This window comes from Neopsephotus bourkii, unplaced genomic scaffold (assembly GCF_033783945.1).
Source record: "Neopsephotus bourkii isolate Nb327-2 ecotype Australia unplaced genomic scaffold, CSIRO-AGI_Nbou_v1 NB_1508, whole genome shotgun sequence".
Lineage (NCBI taxonomy): Eukaryota > Metazoa > Chordata > Aves > Psittaciformes > Psittacidae > Neopsephotus > Neopsephotus bourkii.
Genome location: NW_026901984.1, coordinates 5,542,383 through 5,565,099, shown reverse-complemented (window position 1 = coordinate 5,565,099; position 22,717 = coordinate 5,542,383). Strand labels below are relative to the sequence as shown.

At 37.9% G+C, this 22,717-nt stretch overlaps 1 protein-coding gene across 4 annotated transcripts in view; it reads left to right on the top strand.

Moving 5' to 3' along the window:
• The window catches only part of SEMA5A (semaphorin 5A), a 316,989-nt gene that overhangs the window by 242,778 nt on the left and 51,494 nt on the right, over positions 1-22,717 (top strand). For all 4 annotated transcript variants that reach the window (XM_061369678.1, XM_061369679.1, XM_061369677.1 and 1 more), the window contains exon 16: positions 599-746. In XM_061369678.1, coding sequence (XP_061225662.1) covers positions 599-746 — 148 coding nt within the window. The remainder of the gene's footprint in view (positions 1-598; positions 747-22,717) is intronic.

Below are 22,717 nucleotides of genomic sequence, written 5' to 3'. Positions count from 1 at the left end.
GGGAAATCCTGTAAAGATTTTAATAGCTAAAAACACCCCTTTGAAGATAAAGTAATAACATTATGAAAACAGTACAATTCGTTATGCCTAGAATCATGTTTTAGCTTTGATTTTACCCATAAAAGTGGAGACACAGTGGAAAGCAAAAAGCTCCTCTGAAGGGGAGAGCAGTGTGTCCTAATCAGTGCTTAGCTGGAACTGATAAAAGATTTCTGCATAAATGGTTGCCTTTTGTTTGGTCGACTCACTTCTGCTCCAGATGTGTAACCACAACTGTTTCTAATAAAGCAGTTGTCAACCTTGCTTACATGCTCACAGTGCAATAGCATGTTTGTATTGCATGGATTGTTTAAAGGCACTGAATAAAGCAAACAAATGCTTCACCCACGCAATTACAGCCTAGAAAAAATCTCAACTGTTCAAACACTCTGCAGTGTGACAAGTGTTAGTTCAGTGCTTTATGAATAGAGAGGGGCCTTTTGTATAAAATATTTTCCTGTACAAACATTTATCTGAATAATGCAAAGAGGGACTTTTGGGGGAGGTTTTGCCTTGGTACTAAACAGATTTTTGCCTCCTTGTTTGCCTCTTCTCACAGGTACTGCAATGAGCATTTGTTGTGCCCCCCTCATGTGTTTTGGACAGCCTGGGGTCCGTGGGAGCGCTGCACAGCTCAGTGCGGTGGAGGGATTCAGGCAAGGCGTAGGACATGTGAAAATGGTCCTGACTGCCCTGGCTGCAGCGTGGTGAGTAACTCTCATCTTTCCCTTCAGCAGTTATCTATAGCCATATGCCATGGATGTTTCTATGTCCATAAGGCAGCTGTGTAGGTCTGTATGCTCTCCCCCTAACATGAGTCACCAGAGTGTGTTTGTCTCTGTGTTGCTTGTGTGTGCTGAAATTCACAGAGTTCATCAGTAAGAAATATATATAATGCAGCTTTTTCACTATATAATCTAGAATATGAGCTTCCTGAGGCAAGATTGGTACAGATGTGGATGTGTCCTTGATAGGTTTATGGTGTTTTTTATTTTCATCACATAGGAACTCTTGTTACGAGACCAGGACTCCAGTGTATCAGGTCCTGTACAGCACAGAAAAAGATAAGTTTAAAATCTAAATACATAAGGAGCTAATAATTGAATACAGGGAATCACCAGGAAGTGATGAAGCAAGCTTGAAGAGTGATATTCATCTTAGCATGGCAGCAGACTAGCAGCTGTCAGGCTTTGAAGCTATAGTGGGATGACTTTGAATAAATAGAAATGCTTTATGGATACCCAGTTTATGAAGAGAAACATATGGGAAAGCATATGAGGCCTTTATCTTATATCTGAACAAATCTAAGTGGTAGGTTTCATGTGGTGGGAACATCAAAAAGGGACATTGCTTTCTTGAAGGTGAGATGATGCATAGTAGCTAGTATATAGGTGAAGGACAAAAACATTGCAGACGTGTCGAGAGCAGCGTGACACATTCACTGCAGTGTGCTGGGAAGATAACCTCAGTACGACTATTCCTGAATGGATAACACTGTCAAAAACAGAGCAAAGAATATTATTGCAGGGCAATGAGAAACTTCACCAAACCATTAGCATGTGTAGGTGAATATGACAAATGAACCTTGGGGTGCTGTTTCTTGGTAATTTGAATTCTAGTGGTGGATTGTCACTGAGAGGGTATTGTGGGTGAAAGTTTGAAGTGGCCAAAACTGCAGAGGACAGATTCTGTTGGTGAATGACAGATGGTGGTGTTAACCTCCCCAGTGACCAAGAATGAACACAGTTCAAAGGAAAAATAAGAGTTTGCTTTCAGCCATGTTGTGCTTAATGGCCAGACCTAATATTGTACACCAGGAAACATACTCAATTTTGTTTAAAATATTAAAGAGGTAGAAGAAAAAGACTTTTTTTTTCACATATTAAATCAATTATTACATGCCTTCTTTTCAGAGAGTAAGCTTAATTATGAGGTTTGTCATCATCTGTGGTCTATTTGTTAGACTGGCACTAATTCAATACTAAAGAAAGTATAATTTATTAGCCTTTTCTGTTTGTGTTTGTGCAGCATTTTTTCCCAGTATTTGTTCTCTTTTTAACATTTATCCTGGTGGTAGAATTGCATTTTCATTAGATTGAAAATGTCCAACAGGTTTGTTCTTGTCTCTGCTGAACTTTAAGAATAAACCTAATAACTTAAAATTATAGCAAGTTTTCCAAAATATTTGTCTCCCCCTGATGGTACACAAAAAAATCAGACTTATGGTCCAGGTCTGTTCCTGACTGGCATAGAAAAGAGCACAATCTAGAAGTTTTCTGTCCTAGTCATCCCTATTTATCCCATACTAATGTCTGTTAAAGAAAGACATATTTGATTTGCCCATAATCTTCCCATGTCCTGAAATGAAAAATGCATAGCTCTAATTTTCTCGGGAAGCTCCATGAGGAGGAAAAACTTTAAATTTCTTCATCATAACTGAGTTGAGATTAATGTTACTGGGTTTTGTAATTTACTGCAAGTCTTAGCCCATTGACTCTGTGGTGTCACAGAACAGTTACCAGTTCAGCTGTAGCAATTTTTGTTTGATTGATTGCATTTATTAATTAAAAAACTATTGCATTGATGGTTTCAAAGAAAAAAAGCCCCCTTAGTTTTGGAGTATGTTGTTGGCTTCCTAATGTCAATTAGCATAAATGGAAACCAACCTAAGGTTTGCTGTAAACTCGGGTGTTCTTGCAAGACAAAGGACTCTGATATAGTCTGTGTTCTGTTTAAGTTTCAGTGAATTGAAACCTGGAAGTTATCTGTCCTGAGTCAAGAGTTTTTCAGGCATAGTAGGACCTTGCCAATAACTGTACCTAGAGAAGAAAGTACTTTAGTTCTTCTAAGAGCTTGTTTCATTAATGTAGGAAAGAGCAATGTGAAATATTTTTATGCATTCTTCTAATTCTTGAATGGATGAAATATTTATATTAATAAAATCCTAATAAATGAGGAGCAGGAATAGAAAAATTTGTTTATTCATCAGAGGTGGTTCTGCTTCAACCAAATTTTTGGTTTTATTGTTGTAGATATATATCTTTTGTTACTAGAATTATTTATTACTGAATGAAGGAGAAACTATTAAGCCTTGTTACTACAGTTTTCCCATCTTTACTGGTTGTAGTGAAACTAAGCTTAGGCTGTAAAACCTTTTATTCTGAGTATCTCAGATCACTTGGAAAGCTAAATAATCTCAGGAAAAGTTTTAATGACAGTGGTAGTAACCTGCCCTGTCTACCGGATACCCTGTCTAGAGCAAATGAGACAAACTTTCACCAAGTGAGTTAAAGGCGTAGCTGAGAATAGATTTTCAGACTTAAAATGCACAGTTCTCTGTTTCACCCATTAGATGATAGCTTTAATCTAAAAAGAGACTCTACAGGTTTCTTATCTTCAGTGAGGAGATGATGCGAAATCTTTGAATGGCATCAGTTGCCACAGGCCTTCTGCAGCTTTATAGTTCAGAATCTGTGGTCTGTAAAGTCAAGGCTTGTGTCTTGGAACCCCTTTCGACTATGCTGATTCTTTGGTTTTAGAACTGTTTTTCGGGGGGGGGGGGGGGCGGTAAGGGAAGGAAAAAAGCCACTGTTTTTATAATGCTTAGGAAAGTAAGTCTTGCAGCTGTTTGCTAGGGAACCAGATTTTATGTCATAGAAGAACCTACCTCTTCTGTTTTCTGATCTGCAACCAGGCTATGAGACTGCAGGATAGCCAATTCTGTTTAGCTGTTCTTATGTTGCCACTTTTACCATATTCATGGCTGTTATCTGTGTCCGCCTAATGATTTATACCACATCATTTTTTACTGAGCACTTTTCCTTCTTTTTAGTTTGGTTGTATTGCTCTTAGTCCGTAATATCACAGCAGGCAGCTACTGCCTGTGTTCTGCTTTTTGCGTGTTTCTCAACAGTTGGTTCCTTGGTTTTATCTGTCTTAGGGCAGAAATCAACCAGGACACTTGAATATTTTTATCAGGACTCAGTAGAGTGTTCCCTGCAATTATTGCAAATGTAGCATCTTATAAAATAATAATGATAATAGTAATAAATCTTTTGATGCATATAAATATTCCAAAGAGAGATTAACATGATGATGTTTTAAGGATGTGTCTCTCTGAAGTGCACTCAATACAGGAAAATAGATGGCCAGAGATTTAGAACTGAAAGCATTTACACTGAATATAGAAAACCATAAATCGTTACGATATAGGAGAATTAGACCACAGAGACACCAAAGGATCAAAAAGATGAGGCTTGAAATCAAAATCTGGAGCCATAAAGACTTGTGAAAGTCTTCATGTTAATCAAAGTTTGTAAATAATGCTTGAAATTGTTGTGTAAGGCATAGGACTGTCACAGCCAAATTTAAGAGTAGCTAAAATCTGGTAACAGAAAGCTTAAGTGGATCACAAACTGAGTATTACTCTCATGTATTCAGGTGATCCACACACTAGAGAAGGAACTGCGGAATTCTGTGGACTGTGCTAATATGACTCAGAGGACAAGTATCTTCAGATTTTACAGCGTACGCCAATAAGCTGTACATTTGCTTCAGAAAATGCTTCATTTCCCCTGAGAAGCATAATCTCAGTTGAATTTGCCTCAGGCCAGTAATAAAAAAAATAACTTTTTAAAGAATTATTGCTAGAATAAGAAATCTAGTTTGAGGCTTAAGTTGTGTGACATAGTTTATGTATATTTGTGTGTGTTCTCATTTCAGTCATGGTAACCTATGCATTAATTTCTGGTTTTCTAATGGGAGACTGGTAAAGTGTATATACTTCCCATATACCAAAAGAATGAATATTGGGGTTTGCTGTGGAATAAAAGAAAGGGGGAATTTTGTTTGTTTCTTAGAAATAGTTGCTAGTCTCATGTTGTTGTTGTTGTTGTTATTATTATTTATTTTTTATTCTGTGTTCCAGAAGTGTGCTGAATACACTTTGGGAAGAAAATCTATATTCTAAAGTTTCTTTTATGACACAAGACAAAAAAAAGTCTTGGAAAAACAGATGTCAGAAATGTTTTCTTTCATTAAGTTTTTAATGGGAACTTGAAGATAGAAGATTTTCAGAAGTACTTTGTCCATCAGAAAGAACAGCCTGCCTTTAAAGTATTTGCCATCTCACAAAATAAACTCAAAATGCCTAGTCTAGAGAAAAGGGACCAGAAAATAGGATTTTTGTTATGCATTTTTATGTTTTGTTTTTGTTTTTTTAAGTTTTCATTTGACCACTTTGATTTAAAGAAAAATAAAATGATGCATCATTTGTTGCAAACCCAGAAAACATATTCTCACAAGTATGAGATACAAAAATGTTGTACTTTTTATATAACATTTGCCTACTTCATGGTAATTCCCTTTTCCAATCTTTTCTTCTGATAATAGTGTAAACTCCATTGAGCTCTTTACTGTGAGGGTGGTGAGGTACTGGAATGGGTTGCCTAAGGAAGTCGTGAATCCCTGGCAGTCTTCAAGGCCAGGTTGGAGGGAGTCTTGGGTGACATGGTGTGTGACATGGAGTGTCCCTGCCCATGGCAGGGGGGTTGGAGCTAGATTATTTTAAGGGCCTTTCCAATGCTAAGTATTCTATGATGCTATGATTCTATCAGCATGAGCTGGTTTTTGTATGTTTTAAAAGTTTAGCAAAGTAAAGCCTGTCTTCTTTTCATGCTTCACATGCTACTGCAATTATAAGCAGTACCAAGTAATTAAAGAGGGTAAACCAAATAAACAAAAAATCAAAATTACAAGGAATAGTTTCAGAAAATGCTAACACATTTATTAATGTGGTGCTCAACTTTTTCAGTAAAATGAGTTATCAACTTGGCATTCATAGAATCATAGAATCAACCAGATTGGAAAAGACCTTTAAGATCATCCAGTCCAACCATTTCCCCAGCACTGACAAGGCCACCACTAACCCATGGCACTGAGGGCCTCATCTACACAGTGTGTGAACATTTCCAGGGACGGTGACTCCACCACCGCCCTGAGCAGCCTGTTCCAATGCCTGACCACTCTCTGGGTAAGGAATTGTTTTCCCTCTCCATCTAAACCTCCCCTGATGTTTACAGCTTGAGGCTGTTTCCTCTTGTCCCATCCCTCCCTCCTGGCTCCATCCTCTGCCAGCTCCGTTACCCTTTTCTGGCTCCGCTCTAGCACCTCAATGTCTCTCTTATAGTCAAGTTGAATGTGAAATACAAACTGGTTGAACTAATGTGCATATATGTACAAATGTGAGGTGTTAAAGGTAGTCTTTAGCTACACATCCAGTGATCATTTTTATGTTAGATTTATCTAATTCTGAAAAAGGGGCTAAACCACAAGTTGTTCGCTTTCTCGCTTGAAACAGAGCAAGTATCCATTTCTTGAGACGCATGTAAATTTAAAAATAATTTAAAGCTGATAAATAAATCTTCAGCTGCTGAAAGACTTTCCCTACTCCACTTCAAGCAGTTCAGTTCAGCCTGTGACAGTTGACACTGACTGAAGTCATGTTCTGAAGGCTGTAGATTTAGCACCAATGCTGTAGATTTAATTTTTGTTACTTAGATGTAATACCTTGCACCCAGCTGTATGAGGCTCTGTATTTTAATTGTGATCATTGTTGTATCTGATAACCACTGGAAGCATAAGTATCTAAAACCTCCCTCACTCTGCACCCAACAGGCTATTTTTTTTAATATGAATGTAAAAGGAGGAAGATATTTAGGAAAAAAAGATGTCGGATTCTGATGTTTTATGCTGCACTAATTTTAGAATTAATTAATGAGCAGCATTGAAGCTGGGGACTCATACTTCATCCAGCCTGAGATTTTTCTCTTGGTATGGACCTAGAACTGTCTCTGGAGAGTAATCCGTAACTGTGTCATTGAACACTAAAAATCAAAGTAAAAAGTAAGTGGCATGGGTTTAGCTTATTTTCATTAAGTAATAAGGCTTACAGGATCATATAATAATTTGTCAGGTATTCTTACTCTTCTGCCCATAAGGAAGAAACCACCCCCCATTTCAACTTTGTTGATTGGAGGGTGGTCTTAGACAACAACATGGAATTGCTACAGGTTGCATGAAAACCAGTGGCCCATAGAGGACAAAAATCTAAATTAGTTTCCCCTCTGAGAAGCAGAGCTGCATCTGAGTCCCTTATTTGGTCCAAGTGGCATCGGGTGCTGATCAATGAGTATATAGGTTAGCACACATGTAGCTTGGGACTAGCCACCTCATGTCTTTAAATTTTTTAGTAGTAGGACTGATAAATGGCAGGAGAAGAGGAAGTAAGAGAAGGAAAAAAGTTAAAACATTTGAAATATAAGCTTACAGTAAATCAGACTTCATTAGTTCCAGTGCTTATAGATCTGCTTATTTAGTATGTGTAGTGTAGTTTTATTTGATGCATAAGTGGCATTTTCGTGAAATCAGAACTGACATAAACAGGAAGAACTGTGGAAAAAAAGAAAAAACAACAACAACAAAAAAAAAAAAACACCACCAAACCCAGAGATTTCAGCAGACTTAGGGAATGTGTAATTTTTTGGAAAACAAAATGTATTTTTTTTTTAATTTAAGATTCTTTCTGGGAGGATGTTTCTTCCTGTCTTCCATCCAGCGATCATGGTAGTAGGATAGCTTAAGGTAAGCTATAATCCAGAAGAGTTGTGCAACAGTGAAAATGTAGATTCAGTTTTAGCAATTAAGGTGTTTCAGCAAGGTATTTCCAGTAAAGAATAAAAGGCAGTCAAGGTATTCAAGCAAACTATCTCAGAAGAGATGACTGTTACAGCTGGGAATGAAGCTAGTTGAAATCACACTTTTTGTTTTACATATTGCAAGTAATATGGTTTCTCCACCACTGGTGTTATCCTCAAAACGGAGCTGATTTTGAACACCTGACACCATTGGATCGATGACTGAAGTCATGGAAAGCTCATTATAATTTCATCTACAAACTTTCAAAGTCTATTCCATTACAAAGATGTATCTTTGCAAGCATGAAAAACCCTTAATTTTACTTTTCTTAAAGGATATGGGAAGTGGTGGAATTGAGATGAGCCCTGGAAGGTGTCCCAAAGAAAGGCAAAAGGTTGGGATTCTGATAAATCAGGGAAGGCAGGGTTCTATTTTATTAAGGTCTAATACATAAATTATAAATACACTGGGGTTTCTGTGCACTCTGTGTTGTAATATACTAAATTTTAGAAGGAAATATGAAGTCAGCTAAGGGAATTAATTTCTATCCAGGGCACTGTTAAATGTAACTTCTTGCATGAAATTTTTGAGGCTTAAGTCTTAAGGATTAAAGAAATCCCACACCACTAAAATTGTGCAGGATATCAGGATGAACTAAAATTATAATAGAAAAATAGAATAGGTTAGCATAGTAAGCCACATTTTAAAGTTTTAGATATTTTTCTGAGTATTAACAGCCAGCTTGAGAGCTGTGCTTTGGACATTCCACTTATTTCTGTACTGTCCTTTAACAATAACCAGGACAACATGTCTGGTCTAGAATGGCATTTCCAATTTTGCTCTCTGTAAGTGCATGTTGAATCAGTTTACAACAAATTGTCCCTCTGATTTATTTTGTTCCTTTTAGGTTTAGCTACCTGTAGTTAAAATGCTACAGTGCAAACACAGTAATTGTGTTTACACATTTATACAAGAAAGGGTGCTTACACATAGACCTGAGGGTTAAGATGAAGTAGAGCTTTGTTTCAGCAATCTTTACTTCGTCCTCAGTAAATGGAGGGATAGATGGAGCCTGAATAAGTATTATGCACTGTTGCCATTATAGTTCCACTACTGCAGCAACCATTGAAGGGTGCAAGATGGATTTGTCAGCTGAGCTAATTGGCAGTACTCCTTACCTGTCTGAGCACAGTTAAATGGAATTCTGTCCAAATTAATGATATTTATCTGATGGCTTTTGTTTTCACTTAGGCTCAGAGCATTATAGTAATTTTTAATTTATTAGGCAGTGGTAGGATTCTGCTGTTCATTGAAAATAGTGTCAGGCAGCTTTATTCTTACACAGGTTATATCAGGTTGGAAAATAATTTGAAAAAAATTTTGGAATATTTATTGATGGAGTTATTAAAACTACCTGTTTGTTTTTTTTTTTTTCTCCTGGGTTAATTCTCTTGTCCCTTCCACATTAAAGTGTTGGCTTAGAAGACTTCTGCTCTAATACTACAGCCACCAAATAAAAGGCATTAAGTTATTCAAAGCCTCTGACATTCATCATGAACAAACATGTTCACAAGCCTTACAATAAACAAACATATGTTTTCATTGTGTTTATTTCTAACTTACTTTGTATCTTCAAGATATTGTGACTCTGTATTCAGCAATCTGAAATAATAATATTTAGTCCTGAATGTGCCAGGAAGCGGGATTGTAAAGAATATAAACACATGCAAACATTGAGCTCATTTAGCAGCATACACAGTGATTTGTCATTGCAGCTTAGAGGTAGGATGTTGTTTCACAGCCCCCTATCAGGACCCCTCATGGTACTTGAAAGCAGCATAGAATCATAGACTGATTTGGGTTGGAAGGGACCTTAAAGATCACCTAGTTCCAACCTCCTTGCCATGGGCAGAAACACTTTTCACTAGACCAGGTTGCTCAAAGCCTTGTCCAACCTGGCCTTGAACACTGCCAGGGATGGGGCAGCCACAGCTTCTCTGGGCAACCTGTGCCAGTGCCTCACCACCCTCACTGTAAAGAATTTATTCCTAAAATCTGATCTAAATCTCCCTTCTTTCAGCTTAAAGCCGTGTCCTATCACTACATGCTCTTGTAAAAATTTCCTCTCCAGGTTTCTCATAGGCCACCTTTAGGTACTGCAGGGCTGCTCTGAGATCTCTCCCCGAGCCTTCTCTTCTCCAGGCTGAAAAAGTCCAACTCTTTCAGTCCGTTTTCACAGGAGAGTTGCTCCAGCCCTTTGATCATCTTCATGGACCTCCTCTAGACTTGCTTCAACAGCTCCATGTCCCTTGTGTTGGGTGCCCCAGAGCTGAATGCAGTACTGCAGGTGGGGTATCATGAGAGAGGAGCAGAAGGGGAGAATCACCTCCCTCGACCTGCTGGCCATGCTACTTTTGATCATCATGTAGTTTGTTTCTTTTCTGCCAGAGAAATGCAGCTGAAAGTAAAAGTATTAAGCCTACATATTACAGAACAGAGTTTTTCCTACTTTAACAATACTTATTACATAATCTGAAATATCAGAAAAGTGAATGAATTTGAAGTCATAAATATAGGCCTTTTTGTTTATGTTATGAGAGTCTCAATCTTTTTTACTTGTAACAATTTCTAGCATGAGACATCAGTTAGGTATTTACTACACTGTGAAGATAAAGGAGTTGATTTATCTTTCCTTTGAAATTGGTGAAACCACTAAGTAGACATGGAGTGGTCCAGAAATAGGTCAGCCCCAAAATTCAGTTCTTGGTTTGCTTTGTCAGAGAGGCTCTAGGAGGAGAAAATCAGCTATAGACTGTACCTTTATTTTTCAGCTCTATAATACAGAAGAAGGTCAGACTCACTTTGATCCTTTTGGGCTTTGTGGAAAAGAGGTGGTAGATTAGACATGCTAACTCTGCTAGGAATTTACTTATATTTAAAGTAAAGGGAGTTGACCAGGTCCTCAGCAAACACAAACTGATGAAACCCTCTAGGATGCATGAGAAAAAATGCAAGTTATAGCTTGACCTATCAGTATCCAAATTGTGAATATTTATGCAGAATAAGACAGGACTAGGTGATCCTAAATGCCTTCATGGTCCCTACCTCAGAGTACCCTTACTGCCAACTCTATATGCAGTTCATCCTGCAGCATGGGGGGCCAGGCATTTCTTCCACTATATGACAGCTAGAAGGCTGCAGAAGTATTGAGGAGAAGCAGGCTGTGTCAAAGAGAGAATCTTTCATTTCCTCATGAATTAGAGAGGAAAAGAAACTATTTGCCAGTTATGCAGGCTGGATTATCAGGAGCCAGGTCAGATACAGGATGGTTACATAGCCAACATCTGGACAGTGCTCAACATGAGACTCTTTGTGTGTTTGCTTCTTTACTCGCAAGCAACCCCACTTTTCGTACATGAAGGTCATTTATGAAGGTAGTGGCAGATTTCGAGATGATTTATAACAGGGCATTTACGTGTCAGTGCTTGTGAGGACATTGTATATGGCTCAGATCTGCATGTGGGAACTCAGATAGTGTTCAATTTACTGTTCTGGTAATATCATACTACTATGGATGTACCTTTTACGAGCAAAAATTTCATTTCCCACAGCTGAGTTTATTCTGTCCCCATCCCAATCAACACAACCTACATGAAGAACATGAAAGTTAGTCAGACCCACATCTCTCAATGCTGCTTGACTTAGGTAAGTCTTTCCACAACCTTGAATGACATCAGCCAGCAGAACTCCAGCGAGTGTATCTGGCTGTTTTTCTGTCTGAAAAACCAAGACTTATAATCCTGCTTTAATCTGAAATGAAACATATTCACTCTGTTTAAAGCATGAAAAGAGATTCAGTCAGAAGTTTCAAATTTTTTTCAGGCAGTTGCTCACAAAACTAGAAGTATACTATATGCTTTCACATAAGAGCACATAACCCTTTTTTTCAAATTCACTAAGCTCCCTATTAAAAATAGTTAATTTATGTGCCCTATCCCTTGTTGAAAAGCTGATCCAGAATCCCCATTCAGATATTGAAGCGTTTGTTTGAGATAGCTTGGCAGCATGAATATTTTGTTAAAGAGGTTATAAAGAACTGTCGTGGTTTAAACCCAGGACAAGAACTTAGAAAAAGAAGTAATATCAGTGCATATAATCTTATTCTGAAATGGAGGGCTAAGGGGAATATTAGACATATAGTGAAATCTAGCCTCAGCAATTTCATACAAGGTATAAGATTGATCCATTACACAGAAAGCAAGAAAAAGAGCAAATGATGGATTATAGGAATTAATCCATTGAAAACCTTGCTGGGGATCATATAAATGTAATTAAAAAAAAAGTAAAGAATGCATTTCGTTTGGTGGTTTTAGATGAGGAAAATGTTTTCACTTTCCACAATATGAAATGCCTTTACTATAAAGTCAGAACTGACTTTCCATGGTAATCCCAAAATGTCAAGTAAAACTAGCTTATGTTACCTTAAAATTCATAGGAAAAATAATATGTGTGAGCAGGATTTCCTGTTTTGTGAGGGGTAGGTAGGGTGAAATGTAGAGAAGAAAGGAAAATTTAAATCATGAGAGTGCAAGATTTAGAAAAGCATCTTCGCTAAAGTCACAGAAGGGCTTTGCCTAAAACAGTCAGACAAGTAGAGATGAAAATAGACTGTCAATCTTTCAAATTTTATAAGGTAAATACCCCTGAATCTTTGGAGGAAATTTATCTATGAGTTTAATTCTTAGAACTACATTCTGCCTGCAGTATCAGCCTGATACAGAGCGCTTTCCTGGAAGTAGATGGTATTTTAGATACAGTGCTTCCAGTGCTGTTGAATATGTTTGACCATAGGTCCCAACACAGACCATGTTGGACACACTTCGTTGTGAAAACACTATTTATTCCTCTCTTCCATTTCCCATCTGTTAAGCAGTTCATTATCTGTGAAAGGATAATAGCTCTTCTCTTAGCTTGTGGCTGCAAGTTTCCCTAAGAGAATTTGAGAGACATTGTGAAATATCTTCTTGAATTCAGAGTAAACTGTATCAAGTCACCTCCTGTATCCATGCTTATTGACTCCTTCAGAGACTGATAGGTTCGTATCTTCCTTTTATAAAAAATCAGGGTATATAATTTTGTTCTCTAGTAGATCATATTTGTTCATGTGTCCGCTAATTTCATGCTTTACCATGATTTCCCTTGATTCACCCAATTCAGGTGCCATGCTCATTGCTTTATAGTTCCCCTGAACTTCCTGAAGTATTTTTAAAAATGGTGCCACATTTGCATCTTCTCATCTTCCAAGCCTCAGATGGGAAGGTAGTTTTAAACAGGAAGCTGTGTGCCCCTAATATCAGTTTACTTATTTCTGTTTCCTTAGTTGCATTGTTTGGTGACATTTTTTTGTTTGTTTTGTCTATTTATTTGTTCCATAATCACTTCAACTAACATAACCTTTTGTGGCCTGGCCATTTCTAAATGCCCCTTGTAGCCTTCATAATATTTTTGGCCTATAGACTCTGTGGCAATCTTTCTGTCCCTGATGTGTTTGAAATAGGATTGAGTTTGAGTTTCAGAGGTCCTCCTTGAGTTCTTTTCTGCCTGTCTTAATGTGGTTTTACATTTAATATGCCAGATTTCATGACTTTTGCTGTTCATTTTTTGTTCCTACACAACTTTAGTTATTTGAAGAGCGTCTTTGTGCTTTTAATGACCTTTCTTCCCCTACTTGTAGTTCTGCTGCTTTCTTTTTGCCCTTCTTCAGATTTCTCAATTGACAGCAAGCATTTGCTCTCTGCCTCCAATACAGTGCACATGATGAGCTTTCTTCCTGTAGCACTCTGCTATCCCTGATTCAGGTCCCCAGTAGTTGTTCTGAGCTCAGATACCTTCTTTGTTCAATTGTGCTGCAGAGAAGAGGTCAGGGACTAGTCCCTTAATACTTTTCTCTTGAGTGGTGTCACCTCTCAAGAGAGCAGAAAGCAGCAAATAAAATTCTTCTATGTTTCTCTGAAAAAAAAAAAATTGGCCAAAACACAGTCCTTTTTGCCACTGTGTTCATATTTCTTAACCTTGAACACATAGAACAGTAACCTAGTCTCAGTCAAGGGTAAAAGGTGAGTCTCTAAAGGACTTTTTCGAGCTGTTTAACTGGGCAATAGCTTTATTACACTTTATTGCCCCTAATATCACACCTGCCCAGAACTTGCACCTTGATAAGCTAATGGTGGCTACCAGCGGTGAAGCAAGAGGACTCAGAATCCATGATCTTTAAAAGTAATGGAGAAAATACATGACCGGGTTTCTGTAGACCTTCAAAATCATGTCATACTTTGTATGGAGTCACAAACTGACACACAGGTGTCAGTTTTAGTGCTTGCTTGTCACTGCTAAAATGGACCCCAGTCCAAGAAGCATTGAAATCTATTTAGTCTTCCTCTGATTTCAGGGGTGTCTGGATCAGTCTCAGACATTCTGTCATTATAACTTCGTTCATAAATGGATTCCCAATTAGTTCATGTTGCCATCAGAAACTTTTTTTATTAATTCAATGAAAAGTGCTTTTGTATGTTGGCTGGTTTGATTGTCTTTTTAGGCATCATCTTTCTCTCTTTACACAGTTCAATGAGTAGAACCAAGATTTTTTTTTCAAATCTAGCTTAATACTGTAAAATTGTCACTTACCAAGATCTCATAAAAAAGATGTCCTGTGAAGCTTTAAAGCTGCATATTCTTTTAGTGAAATGCCATTAAAGGCTGTGGGAGTATGAACAGTTCCTGCTGAATTCACTTCCCAACTCTGTAAATGCACAAAATCAAGTACATACTCATTGGAATAAGGAACGTGATTAAAAAAATAAAAAAGCTCCAAACCCCACAGCTGGAGCACAGATGCCAACAAGCATAACTTTGATGCTTCACAGATGGTTTTGAATACAAAGCTGTTCCAATTGATTCCTTCCCTACTTTTTCCCTGGAAAAAATGTTAAGTGCTCTGTGGTTTGTTTGTTGTTTTTTTTTAGGAAGTGGTGAAGAGATTACACAAGTTCATAAAGAAAGGGTTTTCATAAATGGATACATGCTTATTCGATTCCATTAATTAAAGTTAACAAACCATGTCTGTGTATGTTTCAGTGTACAGTACAAACACAGTATCGTTTTCAGGGCTTTTCTGGATGTGAGGTTTGAAAGAAGTATGAGGAAGTGGTACAGTTATGCTGTGATGGAAAACTCAAATGTGTAACTCTGCAGAGTTTATACTATGTCAGAAGACATTTTTTTAGACTCAAAAAAGCAGATAGGCCTTTAAATGCCATCTCTAAAACTTTCCAATTAAAATCTAACAGTGGAGTCCAACTTCCAGTTAGTGTTGAAGTTATGGAAGATATGTCTCCATATATATAGGTATATCTGTGATGTATTTTGGGTTATAAAAAGATATTTTTAAATGTGTGTATGCTCAGGGCATACATGATAGATGAGCATATTGTAAGCTTTTAGTAAGAATCAGGAGCACAGCCATATCAGGAGTGAAAAACAGACACCTGTGTCCTGGGGAGCAGCTTAATCCAGTTTTGTCTGGATGGCTTCCTGAGGTAGAGGATACTGAAGGTGAAGGCTATGAAACTGATTGCAAAATGTTTGAAAGGATTTTTTAAGCTTTGACATGACTGAATCACTGTAACTCATGCTGGGGTCAGGCTGTTTGTAGAATCCACATTTGTATAGGTTTCCTGAAAGCCATGTTGTTGTGGAGAGGTGAGTTAGAGAAAGGATGACTTTACCTGTTTCAGTTAGTGGCTTAGTTCATGGTATTTTTTTCATTTTTCTTATTTTGAATAGTACCAATTATTGCATGAGCTTGGGATTGTTTCATTCATCAAAAGCAGCAAAGCATCAATGGCTTCCATGTATTAATGCCAATAAAATTTGCATCTCAGTTACCGTAAAGCCTGTACAGTCCAACTATAATTTAAATCATTGCATAACAGGACTTTGAATCATTATATTGGCAGTATTCCAGGTTACACAGGCAGATGAGACAAAAGACAGCATTAGGAAGCATAAAGGTTTCCTTAAATAGCTTGTTTGATAACAATGCTTTTATTTTCAGATTGGAAATTGAGGAGAAATAACTGTAATGCCTGTTTTACTGGAAGGGCATCTTCGTCACTTTCTGAATTATGATATCCTCATTTTCTTACCTTTAAACTATGTCTAGGACAGAACAGTACACATTCAAAGATTTAAAGTATTGTAATTAATGATAAAATATTCTAGACTTAGAGGAAAGAATTCTCAACATATTTTTTAAATTCAAAACATTTTTTAAATGACTTCAAAATTACAAATAAATCTTGAGGATATGTATTGGTGAGGGAAAAGCAAATGAAACAGCTGATAGTGTATAATGAATACAGTTTTACCTATACTAGCACATTCACAGTTTACCACTGGTTACGTTTTTGTAAGGTCTTGAACTAAGGAAGCTAGATCTGAATTGTGCTGGGACTTCTATTACTGTTCTTTGCTTCCCACTACCTATAATCATTAACTTCCCAGGCAGGGTTTTTTTTGATTGTAATGATCATGACATGCTAGGTCTTCACAACATAACAAACGAGGTAAACAATCTCATGCTTTTTGGGAAAAAAGATAAGAAAGGGAGGACAATTTTCACTCACACTGCCTAAGCCTTTGATGGGGTTGGTTTGTAGTAAGAGTTGGAGCAGTACTTTCCCTCCTCCCTCCACTAATACAAGGGCTGATGGCTGGCTGTGTGCAGATGATGGAGTAGCTCTGCCTAATCAGGCCTCATGCTTGTGCTTCACCTTATGATTTATTCTCCTTAAGTTGATGCTGATGAGGATTCCTTTCTGTCACCAAGGAGGCCAGGATGTTCATAGGTCTCTGCTGATGTCACATATGCCTTTGTTTCGGCTGAGATAATTTTCATCCTAGTAGCTGGTGCAGTGCTCTGTTTTGGCTTTGGTCTGAGAACAATTCTGATAACACAACGTTTCAGTTGTTGCTCAGTAGGACTTACTGTGTTCAAGGACTTTTCAGTCTCATGCTCTGCAGTGAGGAGGGACACAAGAAGCCAGGAGGAAGCACAGACAGGACACCTGACCCAAACTAGCCAAAGGGGTATTCCATACCACAGCACATCACGCCCAGTATATAAACTGGGGGCAGTTACCCAGAAGGGACTGATTGCTGCTCAAGGATGGCTGAGTGAGCGAGCAGATACGTGGCACTTAGTTGCCAGCTGGGTTAAACCATGACAACATGATTTCAAAGACAGCTTAGATATGGAGGATACTTTCAGTTAAGAGAAAAAGCCATCCAAGAGGTCAGGATGATAGTTGCTACATCTTTATTATTGGTTCTTCCAAAGGCCACCTTTAAGTCTCTGAGCTAATTATTTGCTCCCTCTTTTCTGAAAACTTGACGTTTTTTAATATTGAGCTGAAGAGGTTAATTTGCAAAGCAAAAATCGTCTTTAAAGTCTTTCTGGAGGATAAATAAAAAATGCACCATAGTTCTTTTTCTCCTGTAAGTTGAAAAGAATGCTTTCCATTTTCTCATTCTGTATTCTGAGTCCATATGCTTTTTTTAACAATTGTCTTTGCCAGTACTCACTACTAGAACTACATCTATAGCAAACAGACAGCAAACAGAAGATTAACCAATATTGTTATGAGTTCAGGTTCTTTATATCATTAATGCATATGAGTATTCATACTTTTCCTCAAACTTAACTTTTTTTCCTCACCCCCACCCATCCCCACCCCTTCCCCAGCATACATACTGTTTCCTACATTTGGGATGGCTTCAAGAAATGTGCAAATTTACTTACTTGTCCACGTATATTGCTCCTAAGGTTGCAGTCCTTTGATGACCAGTAATTGGCCGTCAGTAAGCTGTTTATAACCCCTGTGCTTCAAGAATTGTCTTCTGCTGTTCTTTCAGTGCTTCCGATACTTCTCAGTCCTGTGTTTTATGAATAGGTCTATCTAATAGGTCATTCTACCCAAATTAACTACATGTTAAAAATACCCATTAGTTCCAAAATATATAACACTATAGACATTACATCACACAATTATAAGAGCTGTTGAAAAGTTAAAGTAGGGAATAGAGATCTGGTAATTAGACAATTGCTTATTTAATGTAAAAACAAATCTTCAGGCAGACCAAGGCAAGCACAAGGAAAGCCCAACAGGTCCCAAACCCTGTCTTGTTAGCTTAATGCAAAACCTGTGGCCTGTTAAAACAGGAGTTACTCCCCCTTTACTGTGCTACAAAGCTAGGAAGCACGTGCTTCAGGTGAACCACCCATGCTGAAATGCAAGAATGGCTCCTCAGAAGATTTAATGGTACTTGCCATACCCATGAAACGAAAACAAATCACATTGGATTTTCAATAGCTGGGTCTCAGTATTCACATCAATGTTTCAAAAATCTCATTTCAGCTAGGGATTGTGACAGCAACCTTGATTTGAAATAAGTTCCCAGTTTCTGGAACTTATGCAGTAAATTACATATCCTCTGAATAAATTATCTATGTCATGAGCTTCTTATTCTTAATGCTGGCTAGTAGTCTTATCCCATGAGCAAATGTATCTGGTGGTTTGATACTGGTAGGGGAAGGCTGGCCATTCTTATTTAACTGCTGATTAGTAGGTAACTCCCTTGATCGAATGCAAGTGTTGTACATTCATATCTCATTGTCTGTGATACCAGAAATAATATGGTATACTATATTGATAAAAACTACATCATCTTAACATTACCTGTTGGCATTATTACCAAAAGCCCCTCCAAGCCAGATCCTTCCATTTATCACTCAAAGTAGATATAAAACACACAGTTCTTCTCCTTATTGCTGTTCTTAACCTCCTGCGCATAAAAATATTACTTTTTTTAAATTGATAATCTTCATTATAGGAAAGGGACACAAGGAACCTCGTTAAAAGAGTCTCAAAGAAATCTGAATTTAGCATTCATGTAAATCCATGTGACCCCATAGCAAGGAATTGCTTTGTTTTGTTAGAAATGCATACAATCTGTGCATCCACTTGTCCTTCCTGTGATCAGTAGAAGAAAGGAAAGAAGGGGATTTTTCAGATAAAACACAACTTTAGGATGTGTGTAATAATCACATCTAGAATTGTTATAGCATGAGATGTGGTTCCTCTATCTCGACTTCCTCCTGTGTTAAGAATTGTTCTCTAAAACTAAAGTGATGTGAGGAATGATGGGAATATAAGGTATTTGTGGATGTTATTCTCATTTGACTTGAAATATGGAATGATTTATTTTTTGTGTGGTTTAATGTCACCAAATCCTGTAAAATGTAATTTGCATTTTCTGTGAAGTTGTGTGTCTTTGAGATGTGAGCAGCCATATGATTATAGATCCTGTGTTCACGCGTTAGCATTTGGCTAACACTAGGTCTTTGGAACATTTCCATATAAAAATGAAATGTCTGTTCACCTCTGAGCAGGATAAATCATGCCACCTTGGACTGATTCTTTCCAGAGTCCCTGTTTAAAAACAAAAAATTTACCCTCATGCATCCGCTACAGATTCTTCCAAAGGAAACAAGTACTGAACTTTCCATTTCTTAAAAATGAGATTTAACAAAGTACGTACATAGGTTTTGAAATGTTTTGGCTACATCAGCTGCAGTTTAAGGAACAATAGCTTCAAAATTGTGACTTGTCACAGAGCTGTCCAAACATGAAGCGTCAGCTGTGCGATCTTAGGTGGCAAAACAGTTACAAAATAACAATTAAAAGAAAGTTCTATTCCAAAATAGCATGTATTGAAAAAACTCATTTAAGTGATTGATCTTAAGAGTAAGAAGGCAGGGTAATGATGCATAATTTTGTATACCTTAGAAAAACCTTTAGTAAACAACATATGTGTTCCTCCTCTCTGAAATCCTTTTAGACGTCTCCCTCATGCTTCTCTACTGGTACACAAATACCCGGGTTGTTGAATCTCTTAGGTTATTCATATACTAGGATAATTAGCACAGAGTTCATGGATCATTCAGCGTCTGCAGAGTGCTTGCATTTATAAACCAAGAATTAACTGCACAGATTGAGGGCCTCATCTTTTATACCCTGTCACTGCTACTAAAATATTTACTAAAACACACCTTCCTGAGAAACTACCCTCTTAAGATGTGCTGGAGACTGACCAAAATTAAGTCCCACATTGCACACATTTTTGAATTGCGGAACTAAAAGATAGAAGATAGAATTTCTCATGCTTTTTTGAAAACTGCAGCAATATGAGTAGGTGAATTAGTTGGTGTTAAAAACAAAAAAAAAAACAAAAACAAAACCAAACCAACATGTTTGATCCTTCCCTTTAAGGCTCTGAGATCTTCTGCCCAGCAAAGATTATGGAGAATTGCATTCCGTCATCTTTGTTTCTTCCCTCTCCCTTGGGATCCTGTTGACTGCTTGAATCCTAACACTTTCATCACAAATTCTAACCAAACACCTGAAATTTCTTATCTGTGGAATTGCTTTAGCTGTTAATGCATTTATTTAATGTAGTCACATGAACATCTCTCCACGGATATGTAAAGTCATCTCAGTGTCATTATATTCTGCCTCTCCTTGGTCTGCACCACAGGCTGAAGGGGAATCTCTGCTCCGGTGCCTGGAGCACCTCCTCTCCGCCTTCTTCACTGACCTTTGTGTCTGCAGAGCTGCTTCTTTTACATGTTCTCACTCCGCTCTCCAGGTGCTGTGTTGCTCCTGTGCAGTAACTTTTTCCGCTTCTTAACTCTGTTACCTCTGAGATGCTACCACCATCAATGATGGGCTCAGCCTTCGCCAGTGGTGGATCCATCTTGTGTCCGGCTGGCAATGGCTCCATCAGACATGGGGGAAGCTTCTGGCAGCTTCTCACAGAAGCCACCCCTATAGCCCCCCAGCTGCCGAAACATTGCACACAAACCCAATACAGACTTCCCAAAGAGAGCTCCTTCTATGAGCTTCTGTAACTTCCTAATCATCCTGATTCAAACCAGCCAGCTCCAATAGTGTAGTGCTCAGCAAATTTGCCTTGAGTTTTGTTTGATAAGCCACAACTTTTTATAAGTAGTCAGACATTTCAAATGTAAAAACCCTACATGCATGCAAAGTATTTACTATTTTCTACAAAAAAAGCAATTTGCAGTCTATAGGCATCACTTCTCTTTTCCAGTTACTAATGTCACTGGCCTGAAAATACCAAAGAGCTGATGGTATGTTCACTGAGCTGCCAAAACAAAACCTTAATTATAAAGCCTACAGTGTAAGTCCAGGGCGTCTATACTGACATTGAGCTAAAATTCAGTCTTGTGAGTTGACTTGTGTATTCCAGCTACATTTACACAGTTACTGGCACTAAGTCCTCTCCACATTGCTAGGAATGTCTGAAATACAACATTTTGTGTTACCCACCCCTTCCTTTTAGAATCATGGAATAGAATCATGAAATGGTTAGGGTTGGAAAGAACTTTAAGATTGTCTAGATCCAGCACCCCTGCCTTGGGCAGGGGTGCCTCACACTAGAACATGTAATGCAAGGCTGTGTGCAACCTGGCCTTGAACACTGCCAGGGATGGACCATTTACCACTTCTCTGGGCAACCAGTTCCATTGCCTCACCACCCTCACAGTAAAGAACTTCCTCCTTACATCTACCTGAACTTCTTGTGTTTAAGTTTGAACCCATTATCCCTTGTTGGTATAGTCCCTAATGAAGAGTCCCTCCCCAACATCCCTATAGGCCCCCTATAGATACTGGAAGGCTGCTCTGAGGTCTCCATGCAGCCTTCTCTTCTCCAGGCTGAATAGCCCCAATTTTGTCAGCCTGTCCAATAATTTAATGTGGGCTTACATATTGCTTTGATTGATAAGCAAGCACAGCATTACTACCCAGTGGCACTCTGCAGCTTCAGCATCCTGAAGGCATGGCCCACTGTTAAATTTTCCAATCTCTGACATGTAACTCAACTCTCATAACTTGTAGCTATTTATGTCCCTTTTCTGATTCATTGAAAAGAATTTTGGTAGGTGACATATTCACTGACTTTTTTTTTCTTCTGCCCAATTTTATCAGTGTAACGTAAATCAGTCCTTGCTCATCTTTTTTTCTTCCTATTGTAAATTAGGTTATGTGAATTTTATGATAACAACTGGGGCAAAGCTAACGTGGAATTTGATTTGGGACAAGACTGAGACAAGCATAGCCAAGTATAAAGGGAAGCTAAAGATCCCATGTGCATTAACCTCTCATGAGTATTGTGTTAAGAAAAAATATTGTTGTTTTGCATTTAACTTGTTGAAACTTATAAAATGCTCCATTTGAAATGTGCTTTGATTTAATTTTGCCAGGGAGTCATATTCTGTTCCTGGTCAGTTTATTTTCATTACTACAGTATTTTCTTTCCTTTTTTTTTTTTTTTTTTTTTTTTTTGTACAGTCTATGTTTGTTTTCATTATTCATTTTCTTCATTAACCTTCTGGCTTGAGTGTCTTTAATAGTGCCACCTTTACCCTATATAGTGCTTTGCCTTTTTGCTGAGAGTTCAAACAAGGTGTAAAATAAAAGGCCTTTAATCCTCTCCTAAGGAATTTCCCCAGAGGAGTGGAGCATAGGCTTCAGCATTTCTGGGCTGAAACACACAGGCTATTGTGAATTAAAACCTGATCTGATTAATGCTAGGGTCATGCAAGCTACAAACAGCTCATATTTAAGGAGATGTAAAGGAAGTGCACAGTTATTCTTGCCTTTTTCTTCCTTATATGGGAAATAGAGTGCAAAATAAAGCAGCATCCAATTAGGGTTTGTTTGGGTGTTTTTTTTCTCCCAGAAACATCTGTGTTACCAGGAATTGGCTGGAGATCAAGAAAAAAGTGTTTTATTTGCAACCACAGAGTTCCAAAAATACTATATAGACAAATCAAATCTTT